General features: G+C 56.9%; 11 protein-coding genes across 11 annotated transcripts; 7 read left to right on the top strand and 4 right to left on the bottom strand.

The window, feature by feature from the left end:
- Positions 1–1,651: 1,651 nt before the first annotated feature.
- Positions 1,652–2,664, bottom strand: B0I36DRAFT_28768 (uncharacterized protein). The gene has a single exon (XM_046151625.1). The coding sequence runs from the start codon at positions 2,511–2,513 to the stop codon at positions 1,857–1,859; it is 657 nt and encodes a 218-aa protein (XP_046007283.1). The 5' UTR covers positions 2,514–2,664; the 3' UTR covers positions 1,652–1,856.
- Positions 2,665–3,991: 1,327 nt separating this feature from the next.
- B0I36DRAFT_333750 (major facilitator superfamily transporter) lies at positions 3,992–6,646 on the top strand. Its single transcript, XM_046155261.1, has 2 exons — positions 3,992–5,389; positions 5,497–6,646. Exons 1-2 carry the CDS (start codon positions 4,309–4,311, stop codon positions 6,159–6,161), a joined length of 1,746 nt encoding a protein of 581 aa, XP_046007284.1. The 5' UTR covers positions 3,992–4,308; the 3' UTR covers positions 6,162–6,646.
- Positions 6,647–7,334: 688 nt separating this feature from the next.
- Positions 7,335–9,579, bottom strand: B0I36DRAFT_210525 (armadillo-type protein; the record flags this gene model as incomplete). The annotated part of the gene is made up of 3 exons (XM_046148904.1): positions 7,335–7,829; positions 7,886–8,512; positions 8,572–9,579. Coding segments are annotated over 3 exons (2,130 nt in total), but the record flags the coding sequence as incomplete, so codon positions are not given.
- Positions 9,580–11,364: 1,785 nt separating this feature from the next.
- B0I36DRAFT_367530 (mitochondrial ribosomal subunit S27-domain-containing protein) lies at positions 11,365–11,871 on the bottom strand (the record flags this gene model as incomplete). Its single annotated transcript, XM_046159482.1, has 4 exons — positions 11,365–11,387; positions 11,447–11,496; positions 11,556–11,764; positions 11,830–11,871. The coding sequence occupies 4 exons, from the start codon at positions 11,869–11,871 to the stop codon at positions 11,365–11,367; spliced, it is 324 nt and encodes a 107-aa protein (XP_046007286.1).
- A 250-nt stretch (positions 11,872–12,121) lies between these two features.
- On the top strand, positions 12,122–13,949 carry B0I36DRAFT_333753 (ribonuclease III domain-containing protein). The gene has a single exon (XM_046155262.1). It carries the CDS (start codon positions 12,341–12,343, stop codon positions 13,556–13,558), a length of 1,218 nt encoding a protein of 405 aa, XP_046007287.1. The 5' UTR covers positions 12,122–12,340; the 3' UTR covers positions 13,559–13,949.
- A 797-nt stretch (positions 13,950–14,746) lies between these two features.
- B0I36DRAFT_367532 (acyl CoA binding protein-domain-containing protein) lies at positions 14,747–15,907 on the top strand (the record flags this gene model as incomplete). The annotated part of the gene is made up of 3 exons (XM_046159483.1): positions 14,747–14,762; positions 14,905–15,202; positions 15,286–15,907. The coding sequence occupies 3 exons, from the start codon at positions 14,747–14,749 to the stop codon at positions 15,905–15,907; spliced, it is 936 nt and encodes a 311-aa protein (XP_046007288.1).
- Positions 15,908–16,932: 1,025 nt separating this feature from the next.
- Positions 16,933–17,864, top strand: B0I36DRAFT_28828 (uncharacterized protein). The gene has a single exon (XM_046151644.1). The coding sequence runs from the start codon at positions 17,050–17,052 to the stop codon at positions 17,800–17,802; it is 753 nt and encodes a 250-aa protein (XP_046007289.1). The 5' UTR covers positions 16,933–17,049; the 3' UTR covers positions 17,803–17,864.
- On the bottom strand, positions 17,864–18,970 carry B0I36DRAFT_28834 (uncharacterized protein). The gene is made up of 2 exons (XM_046151647.1): positions 18,669–18,970; positions 17,864–18,612 (listed from the first exon to the last, which is right to left on the bottom strand). The coding sequence occupies exons 1-2, from the start codon at positions 18,792–18,794 to the stop codon at positions 17,926–17,928; spliced, it is 813 nt and encodes a 270-aa protein (XP_046007290.1). The 5' UTR covers positions 18,795–18,970; the 3' UTR covers positions 17,864–17,925.
- Positions 18,971–19,550: 580 nt separating this feature from the next.
- Positions 19,551–21,822, top strand: B0I36DRAFT_333759 (phosphatase 2C-like domain-containing protein). Its single transcript, XM_046155263.1, has 3 exons — positions 19,551–20,392; positions 20,458–21,468; positions 21,525–21,822. The coding sequence occupies exons 1-3, from the start codon at positions 19,653–19,655 to the stop codon at positions 21,637–21,639; spliced, it is 1,866 nt and encodes a 621-aa protein (XP_046007291.1). The 5' UTR covers positions 19,551–19,652; the 3' UTR covers positions 21,640–21,822.
- A 150-nt stretch (positions 21,823–21,972) lies between these two features.
- On the top strand, positions 21,973–23,741 carry B0I36DRAFT_333761 (uncharacterized protein). The gene is made up of 4 exons (XM_046155264.1): positions 21,973–22,268; positions 22,323–22,351; positions 22,457–22,994; positions 23,113–23,741. The coding sequence occupies exons 1-4, from the start codon at positions 22,242–22,244 to the stop codon at positions 23,449–23,451; spliced, it is 933 nt and encodes a 310-aa protein (XP_046007292.1). The 5' UTR covers positions 21,973–22,241; the 3' UTR covers positions 23,452–23,741.
- A 201-nt stretch (positions 23,742–23,942) lies between these two features.
- On the top strand, positions 23,943–27,196 carry B0I36DRAFT_296600 (family 4 glycosyltransferase). The gene is made up of 9 exons (XM_046151899.1): positions 23,943–24,259; positions 24,338–24,798; positions 24,930–25,210; positions 25,345–25,547; positions 25,633–25,895; positions 25,992–26,078; positions 26,149–26,171; positions 26,252–26,378; positions 26,483–27,196. Exons 1-9 carry the CDS (start codon positions 24,137–24,139, stop codon positions 27,117–27,119), a joined length of 2,205 nt encoding a protein of 734 aa, XP_046007293.1. The 5' UTR covers positions 23,943–24,136; the 3' UTR covers positions 27,120–27,196.
- The last annotated feature ends 525 nt before the right edge of the window (positions 27,197–27,721 follow it).

Below are 27,721 nucleotides of genomic sequence, written 5' to 3' on the forward strand. Positions count from 1 at the left end.
ATATAAGTCTGGTGAGAGGGAAATGGAGGGGTCACTTTTCCTCTTTCTTTTTCACGATCCCCATCCGAGGGAGGAACGAGCACATACTTGCGAGCTGCGAGAGCTGGGCTGGTGTTTTCGTCTTTTTACTAAATCGCGGTCGTTGGGACCGAGGCTGGGCTCTCGACTTGCTACTCGTCAACACTCCCAGCTATTTCGTGGAATCAGCATTCGCCTTCTTCCCCATCAACGACAACAACAAGAAACAGACACACAGTCCCACCCCCCACGAACAAAAGCCCGACCGCGCAGCCCAGACCAATGAGGGACAGCAATCTATGAATCATCCGGCCGAGTCACAAGAACTACACCATGCCTGCTTTCTCTCCCCCCCAACCATGCGCAGGCGATCGCGGGGAAAAGAGTGGGATGTAGTACATACCTTGGCTTGCGTGGGCCACGGAGCCTCGAAGTTGTGGAACATCCCTGCCTGTCTGCCTGGCAGGCGGCCCCTCCCCCACACCGAGCCAAGATCTGCACCCCACATTACAGGGGGTCAACTGGTACATGGGCATGGGGAACCGGATTGCGGGGGGGGGGGCACCCGGGTCCGTCCCATATTATGTGTGGTGCCCTGTCAAGACTGAGTTGTCCTGTCTGCCTAGCAGCTGAAGCAGTAAATTCTGCGGGTCCAGCGCGTGTTGGGCTGCACCTTCAGCAGCTTCTAGACAGCCAATCACTCCAAATGAAGGACGCATCAGGCAGGACTGGGAGTCAACAACCAATGACCGACCGGCCGATCAAGTCGACAAAGTGCCATCATTGCCTGCCTTCACCGTGCTGTTCCCCAGTAGTCGTGCCAGGACCAGCCAGGACCAGCCGGGGTGGGGAACAGTCCTGTACATGTACTCCCAGCACTTACACATTTGACACAGGTGCAACAATTGGGAGGGGTTATCATCCATCAACCTTCAGTGTGTGGGGACCGGCACTCCACGAGCCAGGCTAGTCGGCGCCCCCCTTCCCCTGTCCAGTGGCGCATATGCTTGCAATAGAGGGGAGAAATCCCCTCGTGCGTCTGCAGGGAAGCCGACGACAAGAACCACTGACTGTAGATGAGACACACTACCTACTGGTCATGCTTCGAAATCCCTTTTTGTTTTATTACCACTAAACTTTGACGAGGTCGACACCTTGCGCCCCATACAGCAATTTCAACAAGTCTCCCCCCCGGGTGTGCCGTCCGTCCGTGCGACCTAGTAAAAAAAGAAACGACAAGTCGTGTGGGGCAAGATATGAGACAACAACACATGACGTGAATGCCATCCCATCCGCCAGCTTCTGGTTCCCACGCGAGCTCGCGCCGCGACTGCCAGTCAAGAGCCACATGCGCTGGTCCCGGAAGTCGTTTCCCAAAAGCAAAGCAATGCGGCTCTAGACTGATGCTAACCGCCTCGAGCCTCTTCATCAGCACATCGCCGGCACCTCGGGAAATTGGGCTTATCCCTCTCCATACATATCGAACGATACAGGACCCACGCCGGTGGCATACTTAATCCTCGTCACGAGCGCCATTCTATTGCTATGTTGTGGTTACATGACTAGCCTGAAAGTCTTTGAGCAAAAGCTTCAGGCGTATAAATAGAGCTGATTTCTGCAGGGATATGGATGGCTTGCTAATATTAAGAGTGTGAAGGAGAAAATAAAAACCAAGGCTGGCTATGCTGGTAGCAGACACACGGGCAAACTGAAGGGAGAAGCAGCACGTTCTCTAGATGTGGTCTCTGGTCGCGTCGCGTCCCCACAAAGGCCACTTTCATCGGAAGGACACCTGGGCAGTATCTGTGCACCACCAGTGACTTGCGCAGGGATGGTGCCTAGACCAGGAAACCAGCAGCAGCAACCACGATACCAGCCAGCACCCCGGAATCGATGGCGCGGTGGCCAGCTGCGCCAGCCGGACCAAGTGGCGGCGTCGGCGGCGGTGGCGGAGCAGAAGTCGTAATAGGGTCGGTCGCGGGCGAGCCATTCGTAGCAGCATCGCTGGTACCAGCCGTGGGATTGCCCTCGCTACTGCTGACACCGGCGTTGTCCTCGCTGTTGGTTTCCCCTGGGGCTGGCGTCGGCTGCGCATCAAACGAGAAGGAATAGGTGTTCACGTCGTCTGTGGTGGTCGCAACATCGTCGGGGGTCGAGGTCGGGAATAGGTCCCACGTCCAGGTAAAGCCGGGTAGCGAACTCCCCACGGTGGCGTCTGGATCGAGCGGCGGCTCGTCGCAGGTGGCGCCGTTTAGGCAGCAGGACGTGAGGGTGCAGTAGTAGCCAATGTCGCAAAAGGTCGAGGTGCCGTCGTTGCAGCACGTAGCGCCGATGTACATGCAGCTGTCCTCGCAGACCTCCTCGGAGGCGTCACACTTGGCCGCGGCGGCTGCCAGTCCGTTGGACGGGCGGCGAGGCACCGTCGGCGTGGTGCCAGCGAGAACCACCACGGCGGGCGTGAGCAGCACGGCCAAGGTGTGGAGGGTGGACCGCATCTTATCACTGCTGGACGAGACGAAAAGCGGGAGGCAAAAGTGACGATGATGATGAGCTGCCGCTTGTGCAGGGAGGCGCGGAAGATGAGGAGGACTAGGACGACAGTGGAACGACTCGACTGGCCAGACTCGAAGTGCTCGAGGTGGGAAAAGTGAGTGACGAGGGAGCCTCTGGGCGGGCCGGTTCCCGCTAACGGTGGCAGACCTTGGGGACCCGAACGGTTGCGCCCTGGCTAGGCCATGTTTGGGCAGGCGTGCGAGTCTAGCGTCGCCGCCTTGCAAGCCTTGTCATTGTGTGCTCCCAACCAGGCAGGCAGCGAGAGACCACTGATTGTTGACATGGGCCTGTCAAGATACCAGCAAACCCCTGCACGGCGACGGCCATCTGCCATCAGGGTGGAGCAAACGACCCGGGCCACGGCCAGACTTCCGAGGAGGATTGCTGGCCCTGTTTTGTGCGAGGCAGACAGCCCCTTTCCAGCACCGTCGGCAAGGCTGCTCAGCCCGTTGACGGTGTGTCTATCAAGTTGTGCGCACAGGACCGTGTCTTGGCCAAGGACGGGCCATTGTCGAGGCAGGACGAGGGGATCAGAGACCATTGTTTTGGGCGCAGGTTCACCACCCGCGAAGCACGTGTGGCGGAGAGAGCAGGCGGCCAATGAACAGACACGCCCGTGAAGAGCCAATGCCCCCCGCAGGACAGACCCATACCCGCATACTTGTCGGACAGGGCACTACGCTCGTGTGTTCGTGTGTCTGCGGTTGGAGCTAGAACGAAGCTTGAAGCAGGCAGGGCCTGCGGGGAACAATGACGAGCGAGACCAATTGTATATTGTCGGCAGGCAGATGGCAAACGGACGGCGGGTGCACGTGCAGGCCCTCAGGTTAGTGACAAAGAAGGTGCTGGAGTCACTTGATGTGGGTGGATGCCTAGACTTGAGCTCAACTAGAGGAGAGAGAAGCTGAGTGCTCCAACAAGCTTACGAGCGTCCAATTGCATGAGACGAGATAATTAGGGAGAAAAGCAGAGGAGGGATCAGATAAAATGAGGGTGGGTTCGGGGGACCCGCTGGCAGGCCACAGTGGAGTCGGGGGACCTGGCTGAGTGCTGTGTAAAGCCGATCGCAGTGTCGCGGTGGGCTGGGGCGATCGAGGACGACTCGGCTATAGGCACATCACTAAGTCCAGAACCTTAACGTGCTTAAGGTCGTCAGCATCGGGAGGATTGGTGCCCTCGGGACTCCGCGTGCCCCCGGGGATTACGACTTGCCCCAAATGGACCTGAGGCTGCTGACCGTGGAACAAGCTTTTTTCTTTTCTTCTGGGAGGGCAGCGAGGGACGAGGACCGGGGGCGCCTTGGGATGCCTGCTTGGCGTGACGGAGACGGCGCCCGGCCAGCCACAGAACGGAGTCATCGACCATCGGCATTGGCACCCTCCCGGACTCTGTTTCGAGCCGCTGCATGGCTAGTCGACGCCCAGAGTGCGCACCTCGGGCCACGGACGAGTCCGAGGGCAGCAGAAGAATCCATGATCCGCACCTCGCACCCCTGCCAGTGGGGCGCTGGCTGAGAATGGCGCCGCCCAAGTCTAGCTGTCACGATAACGCGCCGCCCGCTAGGCCAAGCTCTACCTGCGAGACAAAGGTGAAAAAGGGCCGGCACGACGCTCCCTTGCCGCCGTCGTTGGGGGGAGTGGTGTGGCCTCGCTCTGCTTCTCTCTTGATCAATCGATTCGGGTACTCGAAACCTTGTCGCCCCCCCATCGCCATTAACAAACGAGCCTCACCACCACCATGGTAGACTCGACGACAACCACGCTGGCTCCGTCCATCAAGGACAACCACAACAGAAGCACCAGCACCAGCAGTGGCCCAGCTGGCAGCAACACCGACGAGAAGGTCGCCGCCTCCCCCACAACCAAAGACAACAACAACACAAACACCACCGACGGGAGCGGCACCGGTGTCGAAGTCGACGAGAACGGCGTCCCCTACGTCACCGGCGCCAAGCTCTACCTCATCATCTTCTCCCTCGCCCTCGCCGTCCTCCTCGTCGCCCTCGACCAGACCATCATCGCCCCCGCCCTCGGCGCCATCACTGCCGAGTATGGCACCGTCAAGGACATTGGCTGGTACGGCTCGTCCTACCTCCTCACCTCGACCGCCCTGCAGCCCCTCTACGGCACCATCTACCGCAACTTTGGCATCAAGTACTCGTTCCTCGCCGCCGTCGGCCTCTTTGAGCTGGGATCCCTCGTCTGCGCCCTCGCCCCGACCTCGACCGCCTTCATCGTCGGCCGCGCCGTGGCCGGCCTCGGTGCCGCCGGCCTCTTCTCCGGCGCCATCGTGATCCTGAGCTACACACTGCCTCTGCGCAAGCGTCCTGCCGTCTATGGCATGTTTGGCGGCATCTGGGGCATCGCCTCCGTCGCCGGGCCTTTGCTCGGCGGTGCCTTTACCGACCACGTCACCTGGCGGTGGTGCTTCTTCATCAACCTCCCCATCGGCGCCGTCGCCTGCGTTGTCATCTTCTTCTTCCTTAACATCACGCGCGAGACCAACGCTGACAACAAGTCCATCGGCGCCCGCATCCTCCTGCTCGACCTCCCCGGCGCCTTTGTCCTGCTCCCCGCCATTGTCATGCTCCTCCTCGCCCTCCAGTGGGGAGGAGTCGAGTACCCCTGGCGCGACGCCAAGATCATCGGCCTGTTCTGTGGCGCCGGCGCGCTCGCCCTCATCTTTGTCGGCATCGAGATCTGGCAGGGGGACAAGGCCCTGCTGCCCCCGCGCTTCTTCAAGAACCGCAACATTGTCTGTGCCATGCTGTTCGCCCTGTTCTTTGGCGCGTCCTTCTTCCCGCTCGTGTACTACATGTGTAAGTTGTCGAACCGCTCTCGCTCAGACAGACAAAAGAAGAAGAAAAAAACAATGCTTCCCACCTATGAATGCCAAGCTAATATAAACCCTTTGAAAACCTACCAGCCCTCTACTTCCAAGCCGTGTTCGGCGACACGGCCGTCGAGGCCGGCCTCAAGCTCCTCCCGCTGCTCATCGCGGTCGTCGTCTCGTCCATGGCGTCGGGCGTGCTCATCACCGTGTTCGGCTACTACAACCACATCATCCTGGTCGAGATGGCCCTGGTCGCCATCGGCGCCGGGCTCATCACCACGTTCAACCTCGCGACCCCAATGTCCCAATGGTTCGGGTACCAGGTCGTCTGCGGCCTGGGCATCGGCGTCGGGTTCCAGGCGGGAGTGCTCGTGGTGCAAAACGTCGTCACGCAGGAGCTCGTGCCCCAGGGTACCGCCTGCGTCCAGTTCTTCCAGCAGCTCGGCGGCGCCGTCTTCATCGCCGTCGCCCAGACCCTGTTCCAGAACGGCGTCATCGAGGGCCTCGCCCGCGACACCCCGGGGCTTGACCCGGCCATCATCATTAATACCGGCGCCAACCTCGTGCCCCAGACCCTGGCCTCCATGGGCCTCGCGGACCTCACGGAAAAGGTCCTCACCGCCTACATGGACGGCCTGCGCGACACCTTCTACCTCACCCTCGGCGGAGCCTGCGCGGCCTTCTTGGTCGCCTTCGGCCTCGAGTGGAAGAAGATCGACAAGGCCCAGAAGAGCGACGCCGGCGCGGCTGCTGTATAAACCAAGCCGTCCGCGCCGCCGCCGCGACTTTGTGCCTGCTCGTGGGCTGGTTTTTGCAGTTAGATGACGAGGCTTGGGACCCCACCAGCGTCACCCTTGGGACTTGAGCACAAGAGTGCTGCAGCAGCGTTGTCCAGTCGTCTTCTGCCTGAGCTCACCAGCCTCCGGGTCGAATGGCTTGTCTGTGGCAAGCTTGCGTGGGAAGTTCGGGACAAAAGAGACCTAAATATTCAGCATACCTCATTGTAATTTGCTTGCGAGAGCAAGAAAACGTGATACCCCCCTCTCAGATAATAGAATACTATTCTTCTTGGTTTTTTCCATCTTCTCAATCACCGAGTCCAAAAATGAACGCTTGCCTAGGAACAACAACAACACTCCCACGGAGGTAAACGGTTTACGTCCAAGAGACAGCTGGTTTCTGCGCCGCAGATCGCTGATACCTGGAGACTAGACATGAACATTACCCCTCAAGCACGCACGTCAAATGGAGACCTGGTGTTTCAAAATTCCAAGTAATGCAACGGTGATTTAGTCTATGTTTGTCCTAACAGACGCGTTGTGCGACACATTGTGATACTTCCTTCAGTCTCTCTTCAATACAGCCAACACAATCGCCATACTTGATACCACTTGTCCTTTCTGCCAAGCATGTGTCGTCTCCAGCCAGCCCAATTCTGAATGCAAGCATGTATATATTCTGCGAGAGACACAAACCTGACGTGATCGAAATATCGGCCATAGCTTAGAAATGAGACTCTTTAAGTCTTCGCGAGCACAAGAACTGCCGCTAAAGCCACGCCTCGCCCGAGCTTCAAACGGGCAAACTAGTGTTGACCTTCTCGAGCATGCGATTCTCGGGCGGTAGTATCGCAAAACTTGTAAAGCATGCGCTGTCCAAGGTACTTAGGCAGTAGCCTGTTGATGTAGGTGGTAGAAAAGTCATGATGCATAAATTTTGTGGAAAAGATGATGCTGTGCGTGATCAAGGGTTGTAAATAGTCTCAGCGTCGCGGGACAGTCAACGGGGATCAGCTATTGGCGGTGCAGCATCGGGAGAACCCCTGAGAATCCTCGGCCCAAGATCGCGTTTACGTACTTGTGACAAGCTTGCACCGAGACATGTAGAACCACTTTCGTCTAATGGTAAGGACGGACACCGTAGCGAGGTCCAGGGGGCATCCGCGTCAAGGTCGTTCCGACGCCAGGGCCAGGTCGGGTTGCGATCGCAGGGTTGGTGCACAGCATGCCAACCCTGGATCCAAATTTCGATCCTCGCAGGGAGACCATGTGCTTCCGAATGTGCGCGGCAACGACTTCTCTGTGTTGAGGACCGGCGTGTGTAAGGATCCACTGGACCAAATAGTTGCCGTACTGGTCGCTGGCAATATCAATCAGAGGAATTCTTGGCCGGTCGATCCGGCCCTCGCACACTCGGTCGAGGTAGCGTGCCAGAAACTCAACACCGCCAATCTTCAGGCATTTCTTAACAACCTTCGAGGCGTATTGGTCCATGCTATACTCTGCCGCGAACCGAATGACGTGGTCTACGGCTCTGCTACGATCAGCAGGGGCGCCGTGCTCGCAGACATGCTGGATGCACCAGTTGCCGAACTGGCCGTGAGCGACGATGTCGATGTTGGCCAAAACCTCCTCGATACAGGGACGCTGTCAATTGTTAGCTCCGTGAAAGCAAGGCGACGTATTCTCAAGTGCGCGCCTACCTTGTCCTCTTCAAGACAATTTTCAAAAATATTCTGCACGACAAGACTGCCTGTCTCGCCCAAAGCAACCTCGTGCCACATCCCACGCAGCGCTTCGTTGACAAACTTCATGATCTGCGGAGGAGACTCGGTCCATCTGAGCTCAAAGAGTTTCTGCCAGACGTGGCATGCGTAGCGGTGAATGACAGTCTCAGGAATGCATCGCAGTAGCTCATGAACCATGATGGCTTTGTAATCCTCAGGCACGGAGTCGAACGCTTTCTGCACCACATGGCAGCCGAAAGGGTCCATGGAAAGACTCAATGTGTTACCACGAATCGCCTCTGCAATCTTGATTACCTGTTCCGGAGTTCCGTGTTCGAAGCACCGCTGCACCAAAAAGTTTCCAAAGCGATTGACCATGAGTGGGTAGGCTTGGGCGACTATGGCCTCGACAATGGCATACTTCTGCTCCGGGGTGCCCACTTTCAGCTTCTGTTGCAAGAAGATCGACGCTTGCTGGTCATTGTTGCAGACAATCTTGTCAACAATGTACTTCCAGTTGCAGTTAACGTTGCGATCCAGAAGACGGCGATAGTTCAGAGGCTCCGTTGTCGGCAGGTAAGTCTGACCTTCAGCCGTGAACGACTAGAGATATTTATTAGCACCAGGATTCTCCAAACACTCGTCTACACTTCCGGACTCACATCAGATTTCCAGGACTCGCCGTCGGACGCAGTCGTGAACTCGCTCGCCAAAGGTGAGAGCGTATTTGGCACGGTACCGTAGCCTGGGAACATGCCCATACTGCTCATCAGCGAACCCGCCGAAGTGCCACCATATTCGGCTCCACCGTCGCTACTATACGGATAGCCGCCCCCAAAAGCATTCTGTGCTCCGGTGTGCTGGGCAGACATGCTGATGTCTGGGCGCTGGCCACGCCTGGCACCTCCAGCCCGTGTGGAGAAGTCAATGTTTTGGGCGAGGCGGTCAGGCCGGAAGCTGTTCTGCAATGGTGCAGAGTACGGCATTCCGCCTTCTGCAAAGCCAACATTGCCAGGCCGATTGTTGTTCCAGATTTGACTAGGAGGGATGGAGAGCTGCCCAAATGCAGGGGGGCCTTGACGAGTGTTCCAGATGTGTCGAGCGCGGTTGGAACCAGCCGTGTGAAGAGTATCGCCGCTCTCCGACCGAGAATCTTCGTATGCCAGCCAGGCCCCTGTGGGGTCACGGTTCTGCGTGTGAAGACCACGTAGCTCTGGTGGAGTCAGACCTGGCACTTGTGCCTGCTTGTGTTCTGAAGGGAAAGTGAACGATGACTCGGACTCGAAAGGAGAGTTACCAATGCCGGAGTCGGAGAGCCGAGGCACAGGCCGTGTCGAGGACAACTCCTGATCAAGCCGATTGATTTGATCTTGGGCTTGAGCAAGCTGCATTTTGAGCCGGGAGACCTCTTCGGTGTTGGTGTTCTCTTCTTTGACAGTGACCCTTGCAGAATGCGGTTGAGTATTGAAGCCGAGCACCTCTGTCGCTGGTGTAAGCGGTACAGATTTGCTGGTTGAGGCGCTGGCAGCCTGGGAAGTGCGCGAGACCGCATCTCCGCTGGAAGCATCCAAGGCCGCAGACTGCTTTTGTAGGATGGCCTGCTGCTTAGAGAGGTTCGCAAGAAGAGCGTCGACAGGGCTGGTGTCGTTGGGGTCGCTGTAGCTGGTTGGCTCGCGACTGAGCTTCGACTTCTAGATACCCAGGTCCTTCTTAGCTTACAACCAGTCCATCTATCAGCAATGATGAGGCATACCTTAGAACAGCTCAGATTGTCCAGGGACGCAGCTGAGAGCCCTCCTGCGCTACGCTTGAGAGTCGGCAAAGTCTCAGAATCCTGTGTCTTGATTGAACCGTCAAGCTTGGTGGTCAGTGCCTTTGTCGAAGTAGCTCCCAGAAGTTGAGCTGAAACTCTCGAGCCAATCACAATCCCATTGCACACAAGAACAACAGCGAGTGTGGGGACCAACAGGCATGGTAGACTTACGGATAGTCTCATGCCGTCGAGAGCCTTGCTCACGTGAACTGTGGGCTCTTCCAGTTTCGGAAAGTGACGATTCTCGATCAAAGCCTTACCACTTGCGACTGTGGGCTGACGCATAATTGGCGAGCCGTTTGGCCCAGCAGCGGGCGACATGATGGTCTGACGAAAAGTGAGCGCAGCTGATGGTAAGGTTGGGATTTCTGTGCAATTATCGCGATCCGGTTGGCCGGATGATGTCTGAAAACGGTCAGCCAGTCTAGATAGGAGAGGCTGGGAGAATGACAGCGGATAGGGCAGCCTGTGTGGTTGAGTGGGTGGAAACAGTCGACTGCACAGAAATGGGCAGTCCTCTCATGGGAGATGCCCTTGAGATTGGGCAGTGATGAGGGAAGAGGGTATGGAGGTGGCTTGGTGCAAAAGTGGCGAGGGGATGGAAGCGGCCAGAGTGAGTGTTGGGAGGAAGGTACGGACAGGGAGAGGACTGGTTTGTGTGCCCACACACGAAAGAGGCAGGTTGGGCAGGCCAGGCACGCACGGAAGGCGACATCAAACGAAAACCCGAAAGAAAAGGTCGCAAGGTGAGGCGCATGTGAGGAAACAAGCCTGCCTGGTAACACTCGACCGACCGAGACGACGGTGCTGTGGCTCTGCGGTTGCGAGTTCTGAGCCAGCACTTTGTTTAAGGCAGGCATGCCCGAGACGATGTGGGAGTATGGAATGGCATGTGTGTGGCGGGAAGCTCGCAGGCCAAATTGGCAGGAGGCAAGTTGGCAGCAGCATGCTTTCTGGCCGCACAGCTGTGCAAGCCATCTGCTGTTTTTTGAGCGCACCTGCACCATAGCACTAAGCAACGTCGGCCATCTCAGGACTCTTCCAGCAAAGATCGGGCAGGGTCGGCTGCATCGGCAGTCCAAGGTTCAACTGTGCGGTCATTGAGTTGCATTGCCTCGCGAAAAGTCATTAGCTACGCTGAAGGGCCGAGTCGACGAGCTTCTACGTTACTCCGGGGCCAACTGTAATGTGCGCATTCCTATGATGCGAACACCACCAACAAGCAAACCGGCTGCCCTCATGGATCCCGCCAGTCACGGCTCCTTTGCAGGCAGATACCACCAAAGCTATAATTAGAGTGGTCCTTGTCAGTCGAGTACTATTTTGCGAATGTTGTGTGTGCATCGTGCCGGCAATAGATGCCCAACCACACCGTTCCACGCATTCTGCTCAGAACGATGCCCCTGCAGAGCTTTTTTACTCGCTTGAAGCCACATACGCGGGAAGACGTTTAAGATCCCAAGACGTTCAAAATCTCCTGACAAAGGAGCTCAGACACTGAATCACTCAAAGGCCAACTGAAAGTCGCACTCCGGCGAGCGTGACAGCAAAGGTCAACATGTGTGGATCGACGGGATATTGTGATTCCCGCAACAGCGCCGTGGTATCGTACAGACTATATACAAGCCAACGATCTCTTCGATTACCTCTTGGGGCCTTTCTCGACTGTTCAGGCAGATAAGTTAGCATGCAGACCCCACTGGTAGGTATCCGGGGGCTCTCACCTTTAGCTGTCCTCTTCTTCTTGGGCGCACCCTTGCCTCTCGCTCGTACACTATCAACCTGTCAGAAATGCATTTTCCAACGATCGGAAAGTCGGCTTTTCGTCCATACCCAGCCAGATGCTCCTCTCTGTCCATGGCGGCTTCATCAACAACCTCGAGCCCGAAGGACTCAAAGTCTCGTGCCAATGTCTTCAGGTCGGGAAGTCGTGGAGGGTAGTATTTGACTAGCGAAGGCCCTTTTAACCGCTGCCGCAGGATCTTGTTGCCTGCGCGGATTTGCTCCGGGTTGAACGTCGTCGAGAAGATTTCGCATTGTGTCTGCGTCTGGGTTAGTTTGTCGTCGTGGTCGGTGGTCGGAAGGTCGCTTCGTGGCCTTTTCGCACCTTCATCAGGCTCAATAGCCTTGCCTTCGGTACTGTGGCCATCGCGTCGTCGGCTTAGGTTGTCACGACACTCGGTGCTCGCGGGTCTTTGGCTTGTCGTCGGCGGCGGCGTCCTCGCGCAGCTCTGCACTGAAGTCGTCAATTGTGGATTGCGGCTCTGCAGCTTGAAAAATGTGCTGACTCAGGGCCGTGCGAAAAGACATTGAGGCACAAGGGCCTCAGCCCTGACACTGTGAGTCCGGTAGTCCATGCACGGAGGTGGATACCACAAAGACCTGCATCTCCCCAATGCGACGACTTTGGAGATGTGCTCTGTTTGGCATTCTCACAAACGTAGAACCACGCCGCCTCACTTATTTATCTATCTAGGGTAGCAAGGCATACCGGAGTCTTGCGCTCGCCATCTAGTAATCTCAGCTCAAAAGCATCATTTTCGCAGCAACGCATTTGGTTACATCCGGTGTTATGCACTTCGAGGATCTTCTTAGACTCTAGGCAATCTCACCCAATTATGCCTAAACGGTCACATGCAGAGCTCGATGGCAGCGCTGCTAGCATGTCAGAGGCTCTTGCTCGCGTCGACGACATCCTCTCGACAGCAAGTCGGCTCAAAAGAGAACTTGAACAACTTCGCGACTTGAAACAAAATGGCAGCATTGCGCCCGCTGAGGCCTCGACGACATTGCAGGAGCACGCCAACAAAATTCTTGATTCGGCCACACGACTCTCCCAGCAGGTGACGAAAGACTCCCTTAGTGCTGAAGCGGATTCCCGCAAGTCTCAGAGACTGGATACGGTAGATGCACAAAATCTCGTGCCGAAGGAGCTGCCAATTCCTTCACCCTCGTTGCTTACAGCCTGGACACTTCAGGACGTCCCTGAAGATGGCAATCTTCCTCCACTCCCCTCTGTCGCAGATTCTTTACTGGAGAAAGCAGCTCTTACGCACACGGGCATGTCAGCCAAGAGCACAGATCTGAGCTACGAGAGGCTGGAGTGGATTGGTGATGCCTACCTGTACCTCATGTCGTCAGCCTTCATCTTCCACACGTTTCCCGTCCTCAGTGTGGGCCGCTCGGCGCAATTGCGGGAGAAGCTAGTCAAGAACGACACACTGCGTGGCTATACCTTGAACTACAGGCTCAACCAGCGGGCAAACTTCCCAGCCGAGTTCGACCTTCATGGGAGAAGTGGCGGAACGGCGGCTTCGAACAAGGTCAAGAACAAAGTGCTTGGAGACATATTCGAGTCTTATTTTGCCGCCATTATTCTGGGCAACCCGAACGGTCTTGAGCTAGCAACTGCTTTCATAAAAAAGGTATGGGCTGTGACACTGAGCCCCGAAATTCGGAAAGAGTGCAAGGCACAAGAACAACACCGTAGCCAGACAGGCCCAGAAACGGCGAGCACACCCCGGCAGGAGCAGAATCACAAAGTCGAGCTTGCCAAGACCATTGGCGGGCCCAATATTTACATCGACTACAAGCAAATCGGAGAGAAGAAGTCAAAAGAGTCTGGCACGCCCCTGTACACCATGGGCGTTTTCCTCACTGGATGGGGCGAGACTGGCCTTCAAATCGGCTTTGGAACTGCTCTGTCCAAGAAAGATGCTGGACAGAAAGCGGCTGCCTGTGCTCTTGAGAATAAGAAGTTGATCAAGCGGCTGGTAGCGGTTAGGACTGACTTCCTGAAGGCAGTGGCGGCGCAGAAGGAACAGCAGAAGCAATAGGCATGAAGCTACTGCTGTCGGCAGGGATGAGTGCCACCATCATGGTATCTGAGAAAGTCAAACGTAAATAATACGCATGATACCCCCAGATTGGTAGCGAATTAATGAGCATTAGAACATGAGATACCCATCAACACATTGTTGTGAAAGACTTTGTCCACTGTGGTCCCCGAGAACGCCTCCATCACGAAGAGGCAGTTCCGGAAGTGGAGGCAGGTTGCGACATGTGGACATGCGTTGACCCTCGGGACAATTGGCCGCTTGTCTTCCCCGCTAAACCTGTACGGATTCCCGTGGAGACGGGGTGTCCAGGGATGCTGGGAGGGTCCGACAAGGGACGCCCAACGACCTTGTCGGAAGCATGTGCGGCGAGAGCTTATCGGAGGACACGGCGTGCGTCGGCCTCCGTGGGAAAGGTGTGCCAGCCAGGACGTGGGGTCTGGAGGAACAGTGACGCGCTGATGCGTCAACGCCAGAGCTGCGGCTTCTGGGTAAGGCAGGGTCGGACGAGTCAGCACCAATGGACGCGCCGGTGATGGATCTAGTAAATGCTGCTACTAGTGGTGGTTGTTTTGAGTGCTCGCTGGCTGCCGAGATCCCCCTCGAGGAGAAGAGGAGGAGAGTGCCGGCTGCCCATCGCCGAGGCACAACTCCCCCACACCCCTGTCTGGCCCCGAGTAAGCCCGTGCCGCGCCATTGGGGCCCTGCGAGCACCACGGCGGCCCAGGCCAGAGACCAACCGCCAGCCCTCGCTCGCAGGGGCGCGCTGATTGCTCTTGGTCCACGTCCATGACGAGCATCACCAGCACAACCAATCCACAACGGGATCTCTTCACCGATTCTTCACTGTAGTAATATCTGTCATCATTCGAGCATTTGTTTGCAATACCTTGCGACTGGGCACACCCTGCTTTCCCCCGATTCTGACGCCAAATGACGACGCGCCCGACGCAGAGACCCTGACCCGACCCGATCACCCCCAGCCCTGCCTCGTCCCCGTACACCTCACCACGACGTCCCGCTCTGATCCCGCGGGCTCCCGCTTCTCCGGCCACGCACCCACAGACCCCGAGGCTGTTCTGGAGCGTGGGACTGTCCCGATCCCCGAAAGCACCGCCGAATAAAGGCCGCAGAAAGTGAAACCATTGAGAGACGCACCGTCCTGTTCTCGGCAGATGACTGCCCACCATGGCGGACTCGGTTGGTCAGTTATCATCCTGAACGCTTTACGTCGCGCCATGCCAGCCTTGTCCACGCAAGGGGCGCAGGCAGCCGTCGAGCTGACCTCGAGAGCTGGTCAACACAAACCATGAGTGCAAACCAGCTGACCTGATCAAATATCACAGACCGCGTCTTCGTCCATGCGCTCAACACCGTCAAGAAGATCCCCAAGACCGGAGCGTCACGGCCGCCGCCTAGCGACCGACTCAGACTATATGGACTCTACAAGCAGGCCATGGAGGGCGACGTGGACGGTGTCATGGAGCGGCCGGCCAGCGGACCAGGTGTCGAGGCGGATGAGCTGCAGCGGGAGAGAGACAAGTGGGACGCCTGGAGTGCTCAGCACGGTCTATCCAGGACAGAGGCCAAGAAGCGGTATATTGAGGCTCTGATAGACACAATGCACCGCCATGCCACCACACCGTAGGTGCTCTATCCTTCAGCCTGCAAGAACCAGGACAGGGCGGTCGGAACTCTGTGGGCATGTGCTGACATTCACCACACAGGGACGCAAGAGAACTCGTCTCAGAACTCGAGTTCGTCTGGAACCAGATCAAGAATAACACCAGCAGTCCGTCAGTATCCGACTCGTCACCAAAAGCCAGCCGCGTGGGCCTCACGAGAACAGCTTCAGAACCTGTAGCTCCAGTAACAGCAGTGGTGCCGGCGCCTGCACCACAAGTCACGCGCAAGTTTCAGCAGCCGACGAGCGGCACAGAAGGACCCATGCGGATCCTCAGCCCCATGAGCGAGGACGATGTGGTCGAGGCTCAATACCGGCGTGAGCATATCGAAGAGGAGCCCGATGATGGCGAGTACGTCCGGAAAGGCGATCGGTGGTCACGAAAGGTCGAGCGCGCCCTCGTCAGGATGTCCGCGGAAGTCGCTGCATTACGAGAACAGATCACGACGAGCCGCGAATGGCGGACGCAGAAGGAGAAGTCCTGGGGCGCCTGGCTGGCTTGGGCGCTGTGGCGGGTCACGAAGCACATTGCAATCGATATCAGCTTGCTCTGCTTGGTGCTGCTTTTCTTGCGCAGGCGGAAAGACCGGCGGATCGAGGACCAGGTCAGGGCGTCCCTTACGGTGTTACGGGAATATGCACGAAAGGTGCTGCCATCACGATGACAAGCTCTGTGTCTCCATCACCAGTCAAGAGATAGCGCGGAATGCCACCAGCTCTTGGCCTGAAGCTCTGCGGCAAGGACCACTGGTTGTGGACATCCACTCCGGCACCGTGCTTGTGGAACACAGCACAGCACAGAACGAAAACCGGCAACTTGAGGGGTCATGGAGATCCAGCTGTTCCGGACATAATGCCAATCGTCGCTCTCCGTAATTGGGCGAGGAGTTCCAGCCCGCCATGACACTGCAAAACGAGCAGAGTCGCCGATGCCGCGTGCTGATGCCTCAAATGGCCTCTGTTTCCCAGGAGGAACACCATACATACAACATATCTATCTATATACAACCAGATCTAATGTATATAAACCTAAGCCCCAGTCTAGACAGGGCTGCTATGACGAAATACCATGACTTTGGAATACAATGATGCTGGCACATGGTCACGAAGACACATCACGCCAGATTGAAAAGTTTTCCGGTTCGTTGATGTGCAAAGCAATATCTTCCTCGCATACAGTGCGCAGTTTGCCGGACCAATTACTTGTGCAAGCATTCAAACTTGCTCAGTAAAGGCGGAAGTGATTGTTGACAACTAGGATAAATCAGCAATCCAAGTTGAGAACCCATGCACGGCACTTGGACAGACACAAAGTGGGGCACCTGAGCAAGCTGAATCCAGTACGGCAACCAAAACCCCCAGGTCTCTTTCGATCCTCAAACTTCTGCAATTTCCACATCCACTTATACGACTCGTCAATCTGCAATCTACCTGCGTTTCTACCTCGGCACTTGAAACGTTGTGTTTCTGCAAAAACGTTCTCGGTTCTTTTACTCTACGGCTCGCTTTCACACATAGGATCCAGAGCGAACTCTGGCCTTGAGGCAACAACACTGTTTCAGGACAACACATTCTATTTCAGAACTCGCGGCGCAGCGGGCCCTTGGGCTGTTGTGACATCGCGGCCAGCCCAAGACGGCTTCGATCTGGAAGGCTGCCAGGAGCATTTGTGCTGTGCTTCAAACAAATTGAATGCCGCACGGGAGTACTGGCGTGCGCGCGCGCGGCCTGCCACCGGGTTGATGAAGGATAGATCACATCTGATCTCGCGAGGCCAGCCATTCATCTGAGGTTACTACAATTTCAAATGGGCCCTTCAGACCGTCTCACAGATTCCCGACCGGCGTCGCCATCGGCCATGGAGGAGGCAATGGAGAACCAGTTCCCGCTACTCAAAGACATACCGCATGAGGAACCCAAGGACACTGTTCCTCTGCCAAATTTCGTCCAGGCCATGGCAATCCCCGTGCTGCGAGACTACACCAAGGCCCCGCCGCCGCTACCAGACACCCCAGACGCCCGGCTGCAATGGAAGCTTGACCAGATCGACCGGCACGCCGCGGCGATCAACCACAACTTCCACTTCATGGCGCAGCGCGAGGCGAGGCGCATCGCGGGGCTGTGCGAGCAGGAGGAGCAGGAGATGCGGGAGCTCAACGATCTAGACGACCTCCCCGTGTATGGATTGGGCGCAAGCGAGGACCCTCACTCGACGCTCGATCTTGATGTGCTACTGAACCAGGAGCCTGATGGCCAGCCGGAACGTTATGCGCTTCCGCAGGGCTTCACGCAACGCGAGTTCAAGATCCCCGCTACCAGCGGCCTTTTGCCGCGCAAGGTCCTTCAGATCGAGACTCTCAGCTTGTTTCAACTTGCCTTGAACAACATGGAGGGCCGCGCAGGCGCTGCCCAGCAGCAGAAGGAAGCAGCGCGGAGAAAAAAGTCTATGGAGATGGCCAAAGAGACGGCACGTAGATTGGGTGCAGCACAGCCGGACAGCAATCCTGGTCCAAGTAAGGCAGATGGCCAAGGGGAAGCAATGGACACAAGTGAAGACTGAGGCCATTGGAGAAGAAGGCGTCTGCTCATGAAGAGGAATGCGGGTGATATTGCTCGTATGGGTAGTGGTGGATAAGAAGCCTGTCATTCATGATCGACTGCATGCTTCGAACAAGGCTTGCGCTCATGACGACGTCTCGGTTGCCATGGCTGAGCTAGCATCGCCACTTGAGGCGGCAGCTCGCCGTTCCCAGGGCTTTAGCGGTGCTTGCATCTTGCCTGTTGTCGATATGGATGGGTCCTCGACGACTGTATCTGGAATTTTGCGTATACCCTCGATAGGCTTCCCTGTCTGAATAAACTCGACGATTTCCATAAACTTCTTGGGGTATTGCTCCTTGCCGCCGCCGCTACCTCCCGAGGAGTCTACATCCCGGGGGACATACAGCTCCGCTTTGGGTGCTGCAGCCTGCCAGCTTGGTACCGTCCCATCGACCTCTGCGTCCGCTTCGGAAGCTTGTGGTACTGCTACGGGAGAAGAAGAAGAAGCGACTTCCCCTCCACTGGCTGCGTTCTGAGCCTCGGTCTGCAAAGCGATCCGGCCAAGCGGTTCGCCAAGCTCGACCAGGAGTTGCGCAAATCTGCGTTCCGCGGGGTCCGTAACAGCCATGGATTCCGCCATGACGATCTGTTCGGGGACTAATGGTGGCTGCCTTGCGTTATTCGCTGTAAGCCACGCTTGGTATGCCGCAGGATCGATCTTGATCTTTGTCTGTTGTTCGAAACGGGCTGTCCGTGCTGCCAGAGCAGCTGAGACAAGGCTTGACCCTGGGGACTGTGCAGCGGCCTCGAGAGCGCTCGCCAGTTGTGCCTGGAATTGATGAATCAGTTGGGTATATGCTCGATCGGGATTGAGACTTTACGAACAGTGAAAGGCCGGTCCTTGGTCCATGGGTATGTATCAAACGCCCGGTATTTTGCATCCGGGCTGTCCGCCGCACGACGTTGGACACCCGCCAGACCAGCTGACGGTACAGCTGCGTTGTCCGCCATTTGAAAGGTCTGAAGCAATGTGCTAGTTTCAAGGTTGTAGCCTCAGCTTCGTGCCGGGTGACAAGCGGCAGGCCAGACCACGGTGGTAGTGAGGGGCAGTGGTGCAGATTCAGGGCGAGTTGAGAACGGTCCTTTGGCGATGTGCAACAGCAGCACCGAGCACGTGAAGATCTCTTTTGGCCGCGTCCTAGAGATGTAATTCGATAGTGCGGCGTATGCCTCAACGTGAGTAGACAAGAGTGATGTCGCAACCTGATCGCATCACACACTGGGGGTTGTGGTGGTTGAGATTAGCATGTGTGAGCCGAGGTGCGATTCCAAGTGGGCTCTTGCTCATGTGGGCCCGGCCCTGCTACAGCCGCCGCCGCCCTCGTTGAAGAGCCGCCCCACGGCTGGCATGTCCGGGGGCTGCTTCCTTGACACTAATAGCATTTCCTAGGCAAAGTTGATCAGTATGCCTTTCATGAAGACGACTGTGCATCTGGAAGTCAGGTAGGGTTTACTGATTTTGCCAGAAAGCCGCAGCTCTTCGTTTGCCCTTCGTTTGGTGCAGTCGGGGTCCATGCCACGTGCTGGTTCTATGATCACACGATACAACGTCGCAGCAGCACCTAGGTGGCCCTGTCTTGCCAGCGATCTGCCGCCGGCCCCAACCCCAGCAAGTGAGCAGCCCCCCAGAGGCTAGTCACGCCAGTGCCGTGCCTTAGCCTGCGCCAGCCCAAAACACCCTGCCCTTGCTTCCATTTCCACCTGCCCGATTGCCTGCCGTTCACATCCTCCCCACCTGAAGCTCGACTGAGCACTCTCGCCCACGATAGCCTCGCCCCCAGCCTTCGCCAGAGGCTCCCCATCGTCCAAATGGGCCGCGCAGCTATACGGGCGCTCCGAACGACCTGCCAACACACCGTACGGGCCCTTGCTCGCACCGCTGGCCGTCCTCGACGCAACGTCCTGCTCAACCACCATCTTCAGAGCGCCACCTCTCACGCGAGCGCCGCTTCCGCCGCCCCGGGCTCCGGGCTCCGGTCCTTTTCTTCCTCTAGCGCTGCTCTCTCCCGACATCACCACCCCCGGCATGCTCTAGGCGAGCCTCTCCGCTCCTCCATGTACTTCCGCCGCCTCTCTGTCGCCGTAGTCTCCAGCCTCGTCGGGTATGGTGCTTGGTACTCGTACCGCGGCGATCAGGGCTTCGACAAGACTGCGGCTCTTCAGTTCTCGACCAACACTCCGACGACGACCCCGACTGCTGGAAACACCGCCCTGCCTACCCGGAACGTCCTTGTAGTCGGTGCCAACGAGCTACACACGGGAACTTTCGTTGGCGACGGACCCATTTCCAAGAACGCAGACGGAAGCGGCAACAACGTCCTCGAGATGCTGACCCCGGAGCAGGCCACCGAGAAGCTGCGCAACAACGAAGCGTCATTCATGGTGAACCGCGGCCAGGGTGTCTTGCGGTATGACATTGTCCAGGTCGCGAGCAACAACCCTATCGAGGATGACCACGCCGAGAAGATTGTTGAAGTGTCACCATACACCAAGGGCGAGGACACGGCCAATAACGACTGGATGTTCTGGGGTGTCTTTGATGGACATGCGTAAGTAGTTGTACAGGCGGGCATCTAAAAATAGGGCATGCACTGACAAGCAATCTTCCCTGCAGCGGCTGGACAACATCTGCCAAGCTTAGACAGTCTCTGATCAGCACCGTCGCACGGGAGCTCAACACCACATACAAAGCGGCTGGCACACTAGGCACGCTGCCTTCTGCGGAAGCCATTGATGCTGCCATCAAGAATGGTTTCCTGCGGCTCGACCACGAGATCGTAAACGAGAGTGTTGAGAAGGTCTTCCAGGCCAACTCGAAACGAGCCGCTGCGGAACTGCTCGGCCCTGCACTGTCCGGCTCATGTGCTCTGCTGTCCTTCTATGACAGTGCCTCAAAGACTCTCCGTGTAGCCTGCACTGGCGATTCCCGCGCCGTGCTCGGACGCCGGAATGCCTCCGGCAAATGGACGGCAACGGCTTTATCAGAAGACCAGACTGGAAGCAACCCCAACGAAGTGGCACGCATGCGCAAGGCTCACCCTGGCGAAGAGCGTGTCATTCACAATGGGCGGGTGCTTGGTGGCCTTGAGCCCACAAGAGCGTTTGGCGATGCAAGCTACAAGTGGACTCGAGAGATTACCAACAAGCTGAGGCAGTCGTTCTTTGGCCGGAGTGCCTCGCCGCATCTGCAGACACCTCCGTACGTGACCGCCGAGCCTGTTGTTACCACCACAAAGGTAGACCCGGAGCGCGGAGATTTCATGGTTATGGCCACTGATGGTCTCTGGGAGATGCTCACCAACGAAGAAGTCGTTGGATTGGTCGGAAAGTGGATCGAGACACAAGCGGCTGATCAGTCCAGCTCGCAACTCGGTTCAATCTGGTCCAAAATGTTCGGCTCGAGCAAGGACCTCCCAGTTGAGGCTGGAAAGGCGGATGGCCCCGATGGCCAGAAGACCCCGATCCGGCTACAACAGTGGGGAATCTCACCGGACGACAAGGAGCGCTTCGTGGTCAAGGATAAGAACGTGGCGACCCATCTCATTCGCAACGCGCTTGGTGGCAAGAACGAAGAGCAAATGTGTGCGCTGCTCACGCTTGTGGCTCCCTTCTCTCGCAGATATCGGTAAGTGCTCGTCACGTAACTTGGTTCGGAAGTCGTGATACTAATGTGCTCGACAGTGATGACTTGACGGTACAAGTAGTGTTCTTCGGCAATGGCCAGAAAGGTGGCGAGGTTCTCGTCAACGAGGAAGCTTCAGCCCCGTCCCAATCTCCAGTCAAAGCCAGGCTATAACGAAACGAAGTAGCATATCTCTTTTTGTCCAGCGAGCATTACACCATGCAGGGCGGAATGCAGCTTTTCCAATAGGGTTTCCGGCGTTATGAGGTCGGCTGCAATGTCCAGGGCATAAAACTTGTATACCTAGGGTAGATATAGTCTGAATTTTGTCACTATTGCAAGCGCCACAGCATCGAATTTCCTGCCCAGGCCAGGTTTGGTGAATTGATCTCTAGCCACTCATACGGAGCGGGATGCCCCAGTGTGCGAAATCGTAAGGGCCTTTTCTGGGCAGCACATGTTGGTTGGCCTCCTGCATCAGTTGCCCGTATTGCGATTGGTCACCTTCCATGACTTGGGCGCCTCGCTCGACATGACGGCTCCAACAAGCCAGCCTTTCCATTCGTGCCTTGCTAGGCTGCCTGCATGCAATCTGGGAGCGGGAGAATATTTGAGTGCTCATTCAGCGTGGGAACTTTGGCTTTTATTTCTCCCAGCTGACACTAATCACGATCCCCTCATCCCTGACCTTTGTGATTTCTCACACACTTGCTGCGAATCCAGGAGGCTCGGTTCCCTCCTGCACACAGACTTGCCCTTCCAGCTCATTTGCTGACATGACTCCGGCAATCATTTTCTACGTGGTATGATCAGCCCTTGTGGGTATCTCCTGCGTCACTGACAAATGGAACCATCAGGTTGTGCTCGGCCTAACGGCTGTCGCAATGTAAGTCTACGAAGTTGCCTCAAACAGCATGTCCGAACTTGTGGGAGCCGACCCGATTTGCTTCTTGGCTATAATTCGTGACTAACATAAGGTCTTGGTCGCCAGTTACGTCCAAGTCACGGCCAGCTATCTATCACTGCCGATTCCCCAGCCCACGAGCATTCTGGTGATCCTCCTACCTTGGATAGCCGCCGCGATCAACTTCTGCACCAGACTCACCAACACCACCACCCCCACCAACAAGAGACTCAGTCGTTACCATGCTGCTGCTGCCCGTGCTCCGATCATCCGTCTCGCGCGCGCCGCCCTGCCCATGCTGCAGGTTTTCCAGGGGATCCTCACCGTCGTGCTGGCAACGCTGCTGTCCCAGACCATGACGCAGAACGGGCCGACGACGGGGTGCCTCGCCCAGGGCACTTGGCAGGGGATGTGGTCGGCCCACGACCGCCGGGGGATTGAGAGGATCCAGGACGCGTTTGACTGCTGCGGGCTGAACAGCGTCAAGGACCGCGCGTGGCCGAGGGACGGCACGTGCTCCTCGCTGTACGGGCGCAACAGCGCCTGCGGGAAGCCGTGGGAGGCTGCGTTGCGGAGAGGGTCGGCGCTGGACTTTGGAGTTTGTCTGGTCTTGGGGTTCATCCAGGTGAATTTCTCAACCTTGTCTTTTCTTCCACTTAGCAAGACCAAGGCTCTGCTTCTCAAAGTAGAGCCTGGGGGTTGTATGTTCTGTACTGACTGATACCTTCTCTTTTGCCACCCAGCTCTGGCAGGTTTCCCGATTCTTCTTGTCCCGTGGCGGCGGCGCCTGGGCAGAACTTGGACGCGGGGACGGAGGCAGCAACGGGTACCGACAACTCCCGCCGCCGAACGAAAACACCCAAACTGCTGAGGACAGCCGACTTCTCGAGGATGTCAGCGACAACGAGGAGGAAGACATTTACCGCGCTCCGGAGCACGGTGGAGAGCGTGTAAACGACCAGACCAGGCTGGCTGGAAATCAGAACAGCCGCGGGGACAGCTACGGAGCGGTGGAGAACGGAGGCACCTCGGCGGTGGTGGTGCCGACCGGGCTTGGACATGAGGCGAATGCATGGCGATGAAGGCTGTCCTGAATGTGTTTGACAATCAATTCACGAGGGTGCTTGTAGACTGTGCGATCGTGCTTATTGGGGGGCATTGGAGGAGGAGCAACAGCGTAAATCAGTGAATGGCCCTGTGGTGGTGGGATGGAGCCCAAGAGGCGGAGGTCCCGCTTGTAAGTGAGAGTGAGCGCAGCAGCAAAGTTCACCTAGACAGCGGCTGGGAGTGCAAGCAGGCCGCCTGGAGCCCAGGCTTCTATGCGCTCTCGCCTGCCTATTACTACAGAACAATTGAGTTTGCTCCAACAGGACGACTGTGAATTCCCCCGTCTTGTGCCAGGTCATCTCCCACGTGCATCCCAGTCCGGCTGGGTCGGAAGGATCCCTAGTGGGCATCAACGTCATCTCGAAGTCATCACCTCGAGTCCCTGCAGCAAACCGAGCGGTCGCGCATCGGCAACAAAAGCCATAAAACAAAGGATCCGAGGTTTATACCTTACGTAGCTGTGCTTCCCCTGATGCACAGACTATATCCACATATTGTGCCTTTTTGCGTCCCAGATGGTATAGAAATCGCAAGATCCCCAGCTGAGTCGAAGAACGCCATAGATCGCATCCTCAAGCATAAAAGGTCGTCACAAAAGTGATAATTCACAGCTAGTCTCGCATTTGGGTTCAATTAGCACCAAAAGAATAGCAAAGGATCATGCCGACGGCCGTTGACCATGGCCACGCAAGCCAGCGCAGCTTCTCCAAGCAGTCGGAGCAGCTGCACCGGCGGCTGAGCAAGGTCGAGGAAAAGCACGGCACCTTCTCGAGGTCGCTTACAGTCAGTCCACGCTGTTCATGTTCTCGTCTCGTGAAGCATGAGCTGAGCTAACTGCTTTCTTGTCTTGCTCGTGGAAAGCCCCTCTTTATGGGCATTTCGGCCGCCAAAGTCGACGGAAAAGCTGTCATTGCTCTGGCCGCCCATGACCAGACCTACCTGGTCGATTTCACCGTGCAGCACATTCCTCTCGACGCTGACAACAGCCACAAATCCGCCAGCAACAACAACAACATCGACACAAAGGAAAATAGCAATGGAGAGACTAAGAACCTGCTCGAGGACGGGACGCAGGACGTCATTGCCGACTGGATCGTCACCAACGTGCAGACCTACGAGCGCTCGCACCACGTCAAGTTTGTTGGCGCGGGCGTGCCGGACAAGGTCGCCGACCAACTGAGCCCGACGCTCTGCTCGCGGCTGTGGCTCGAGACGGACATTGTGCCGCTCGTCCTGAAGATTGACGGCGACGTTCCGGGCGACTTCTGGGACGCGAAGCACTTGGACGAGCAGGCGGACTCGATGGCGCGCAAGTGTGTCATGTAGGTGTTTGGCCGCCCTGGATATCAACCCATCATCATGCCCGACCGAGAAACGGTTTCGCAGATTTATCCTAGGTGGAAAACTTGGCAAAATGGATACTTTCAGCTGACCTCTGCTATCACTTGTCCAGGAACTTCGGTCCGTCCCTGACGCCCCTTCTCCAAGTCGGCTTCCGCGGGCTCGTCATGACCGACGCCGGTTTCAAGGCTCGTATGAACCGGCTGCTCGACCACCAGGGGACCAACGGCGAGACGACGTGGCGGGCAGTCAACGTCCTCGCCGACAGGCTCAAGGAGCGCGGCACAAAGATTGCCTTCTTCAGCGCGACACCCCAGGGCGGAGGCGTGGCGCTCATGAGGCACGCTCTGGTGCGGTTCTCGAAGCTCATGGGCGTTGATCTGCGGTGGTATGGTGAGTTGCCGATCGTGGTCCTGACCACTTGTTCTCTCCGAGCCCTACCCGAGGGGAATTTCTATGCATACGCCCCTTTACTCTACTTGGACCATAGTGACGCTGATCTAACAATGACACGCCACTATTCGCAGTCCCAAAGCCTCGTCCGGGTGTCTTCAGAAACACCAAGAACATGCACAACATCCTCCAGGGCGTGGCGGACAAGGACGACCGGCTGTCCGAGGAGCAGCGCGGAGTCATCCACGACTGGATCACAGACAATGCCGAGCGGTACTGGCTCGCCAAGGACGGCCCGCTGCGGAAGCCAGAGGAAGGAGGGGCTGACATCATTGTGGTAAGTATTGTATCCACGACGAGGACTGGCTTACGGCCATTTGAATGTTTTCCTGCTCCCCGTTGTCTAAACCCACAAACAACAGATCGACGACCCGCAGATGCCCGGCCTGATCCCGTTGATCAAGAAGACGACACCCGACCGGCCGGTGCTGTACCGCTCGCACATCCAGGTGCGCAGCGACCTCGTGGCGCAAAAGGGTAGCCCGCAGAGCGAGGTCTGGGACTATCTCTGGCACGACATCCAGCATGCCGACGCCTTTATCAGCCATCCGATCCCGGAGTTTGTGCCGCATAATGTGCCAAGAGACAAGGTCATGTTTATGCCGGCGACTACAGACTGGTGCGTGTTCTCCCTCCTGCTAGTGGTCGGGATCCCAACACATCAAGATGGGAACTATTGATGGATGAGGAGACTAATGCGACATATGGGTAATAATGCTAGGCTGGACGGGCTGAACAAACCCATGAACGACTGGGATCGCGGATACTACGCGAGCAACTACAACCTCCAGTGTCATGTGCAGGATATGTGAGTTCTCCACTGGTAACACCCAAATATCAACTCGCCAATGTACTGACTTCGCATGTGTTGATGACAGGACACCGTTGCGTTTCAAAGAGTGTTAGTATCGGTAACCCTTGTGGTCGTTGGCTGAGCTGCACAGATTCGGATGCAATACTGACTGTTTCAATCACCTGCAGCCAAGTACATTGTCCAAGTCGCGCGGTTTGATCCGGCCAAGGGCATTGACACCGTCATCGACGCGTACGCCGAGTTCTGCCGTCTCGCCAAGGAGAAGGACATCAAGGACATCCCGCAGCTCGTAGTGTAAGCCGGCTTTACTTCCGTGTTGTTGTTGTTCCTCACCAAGTTCTTTCAGACACAGACAAAAAAGAGACTAACATGACTTTTTCTTTTGCACCGAACTGCAGCACCGGCAACTCGTCCGTGGACGACCCGGACGGCACGCGCGTCTACGACGCCGCCCTGACCCAGATTGAGACGCACTTCCCGCACCTCGCGACCTCGATCAGCGTGATGCGCCTCGACGCCAACGACCAGCTCCTCAACACGCTGATCGCGGGGGCCCACGTGGTCCTGCAGCTCTCGACGCGCGAAGGGTTCGAGGTAAAAGTGTCCGAGGCGCTGCACGCGGGGCGGCCCGTCATCGCCACCAGGGCCGGCGGGATCCCGGTCCAGGTCCAGCACGAGAAGAACGGGTTCCTCGTCGAGCCGGGGGACTACAAGGAGGTTGCGAGGCGGCTGGTGCAGTTGTTTGAGGGTGGCGATGGCGGAGAGCTGTGGAGGGAGATGAGCAAGGAGGCGAGGACCGGGGTGAGCGATGAGGTGAGCACGGTTGGGAATGCGCTTTGTTGGTATTACCTCGCCGATCTGTTTGTGCATCGTGGAGGGTTGGCAAATGATGCTGGTGGTGTCAATGGTGAAGCAAAGAGCAGGAAGACGGTGTTTAGGGAGAGGTGGGTGAACGATCTGGCGCGGGAAGAGGCTGGGGTGCCATACGAGAAAGGGGAGAACCGGTTGCCTCGACATTTCACAGAGAGGAAGTGATACGGGACCAGGTTTTGAGCATTTGGAATTTCCTCGGTAGACCAATACACTAGAGCCTCCGATTCCACCACTATTGTAAAGATGGATACTGGTCAGACAGCCGTGAACCATGTCAGCAAGTAGATGATCACAGGCCCGAGGAGACGAGGAAGCGACAGAAATTTTGACTTGGTCACGAGCACAAGCATCTCGAGTGAGTTCTCGCAGACTTGCTGTGGCACATCGACAAACAACATCCCTGCTCTGGATATTATTAGTAGTTGCGTAGGTATCTATGAGTTGCGACAGAACGCGGGACTGCATTGTGTAGAGTCACATCGAATTTGGGGGCGCCATGCCACAAACTGCCTAGACTCCGCTGGCTGACACTGGACCCTGGCAGACCCGCCCCGGCGCAGCGGACATGTCGCCTGGAGAAGGACGATGAAGAGGGGGGACCTGGAATACTCAATTTTATGTCTGCATGTGCACCTGGAAAACAAGGAATGCTGATTGGGGCGCCAAGGTGTTCCATGTTGGGCACCTCGAGCGTGCTCTGTATCCCATGTCCGTTACACAAAGGGTGGCCGAACTGCCCAGCCGGCCGCCCGGAGAGAGGTGGG

Source organism: Microdochium trichocladiopsis (genome assembly GCF_020744255.1).
Source record: "Microdochium trichocladiopsis strain MPI-CAGE-CH-0230 chromosome Unknown B0I36scaffold_10, whole genome shotgun sequence".
In the NCBI taxonomy this organism is placed as follows: Eukaryota; Fungi; Ascomycota; class Sordariomycetes; order Xylariales; family Microdochiaceae; genus Microdochium; species Microdochium trichocladiopsis.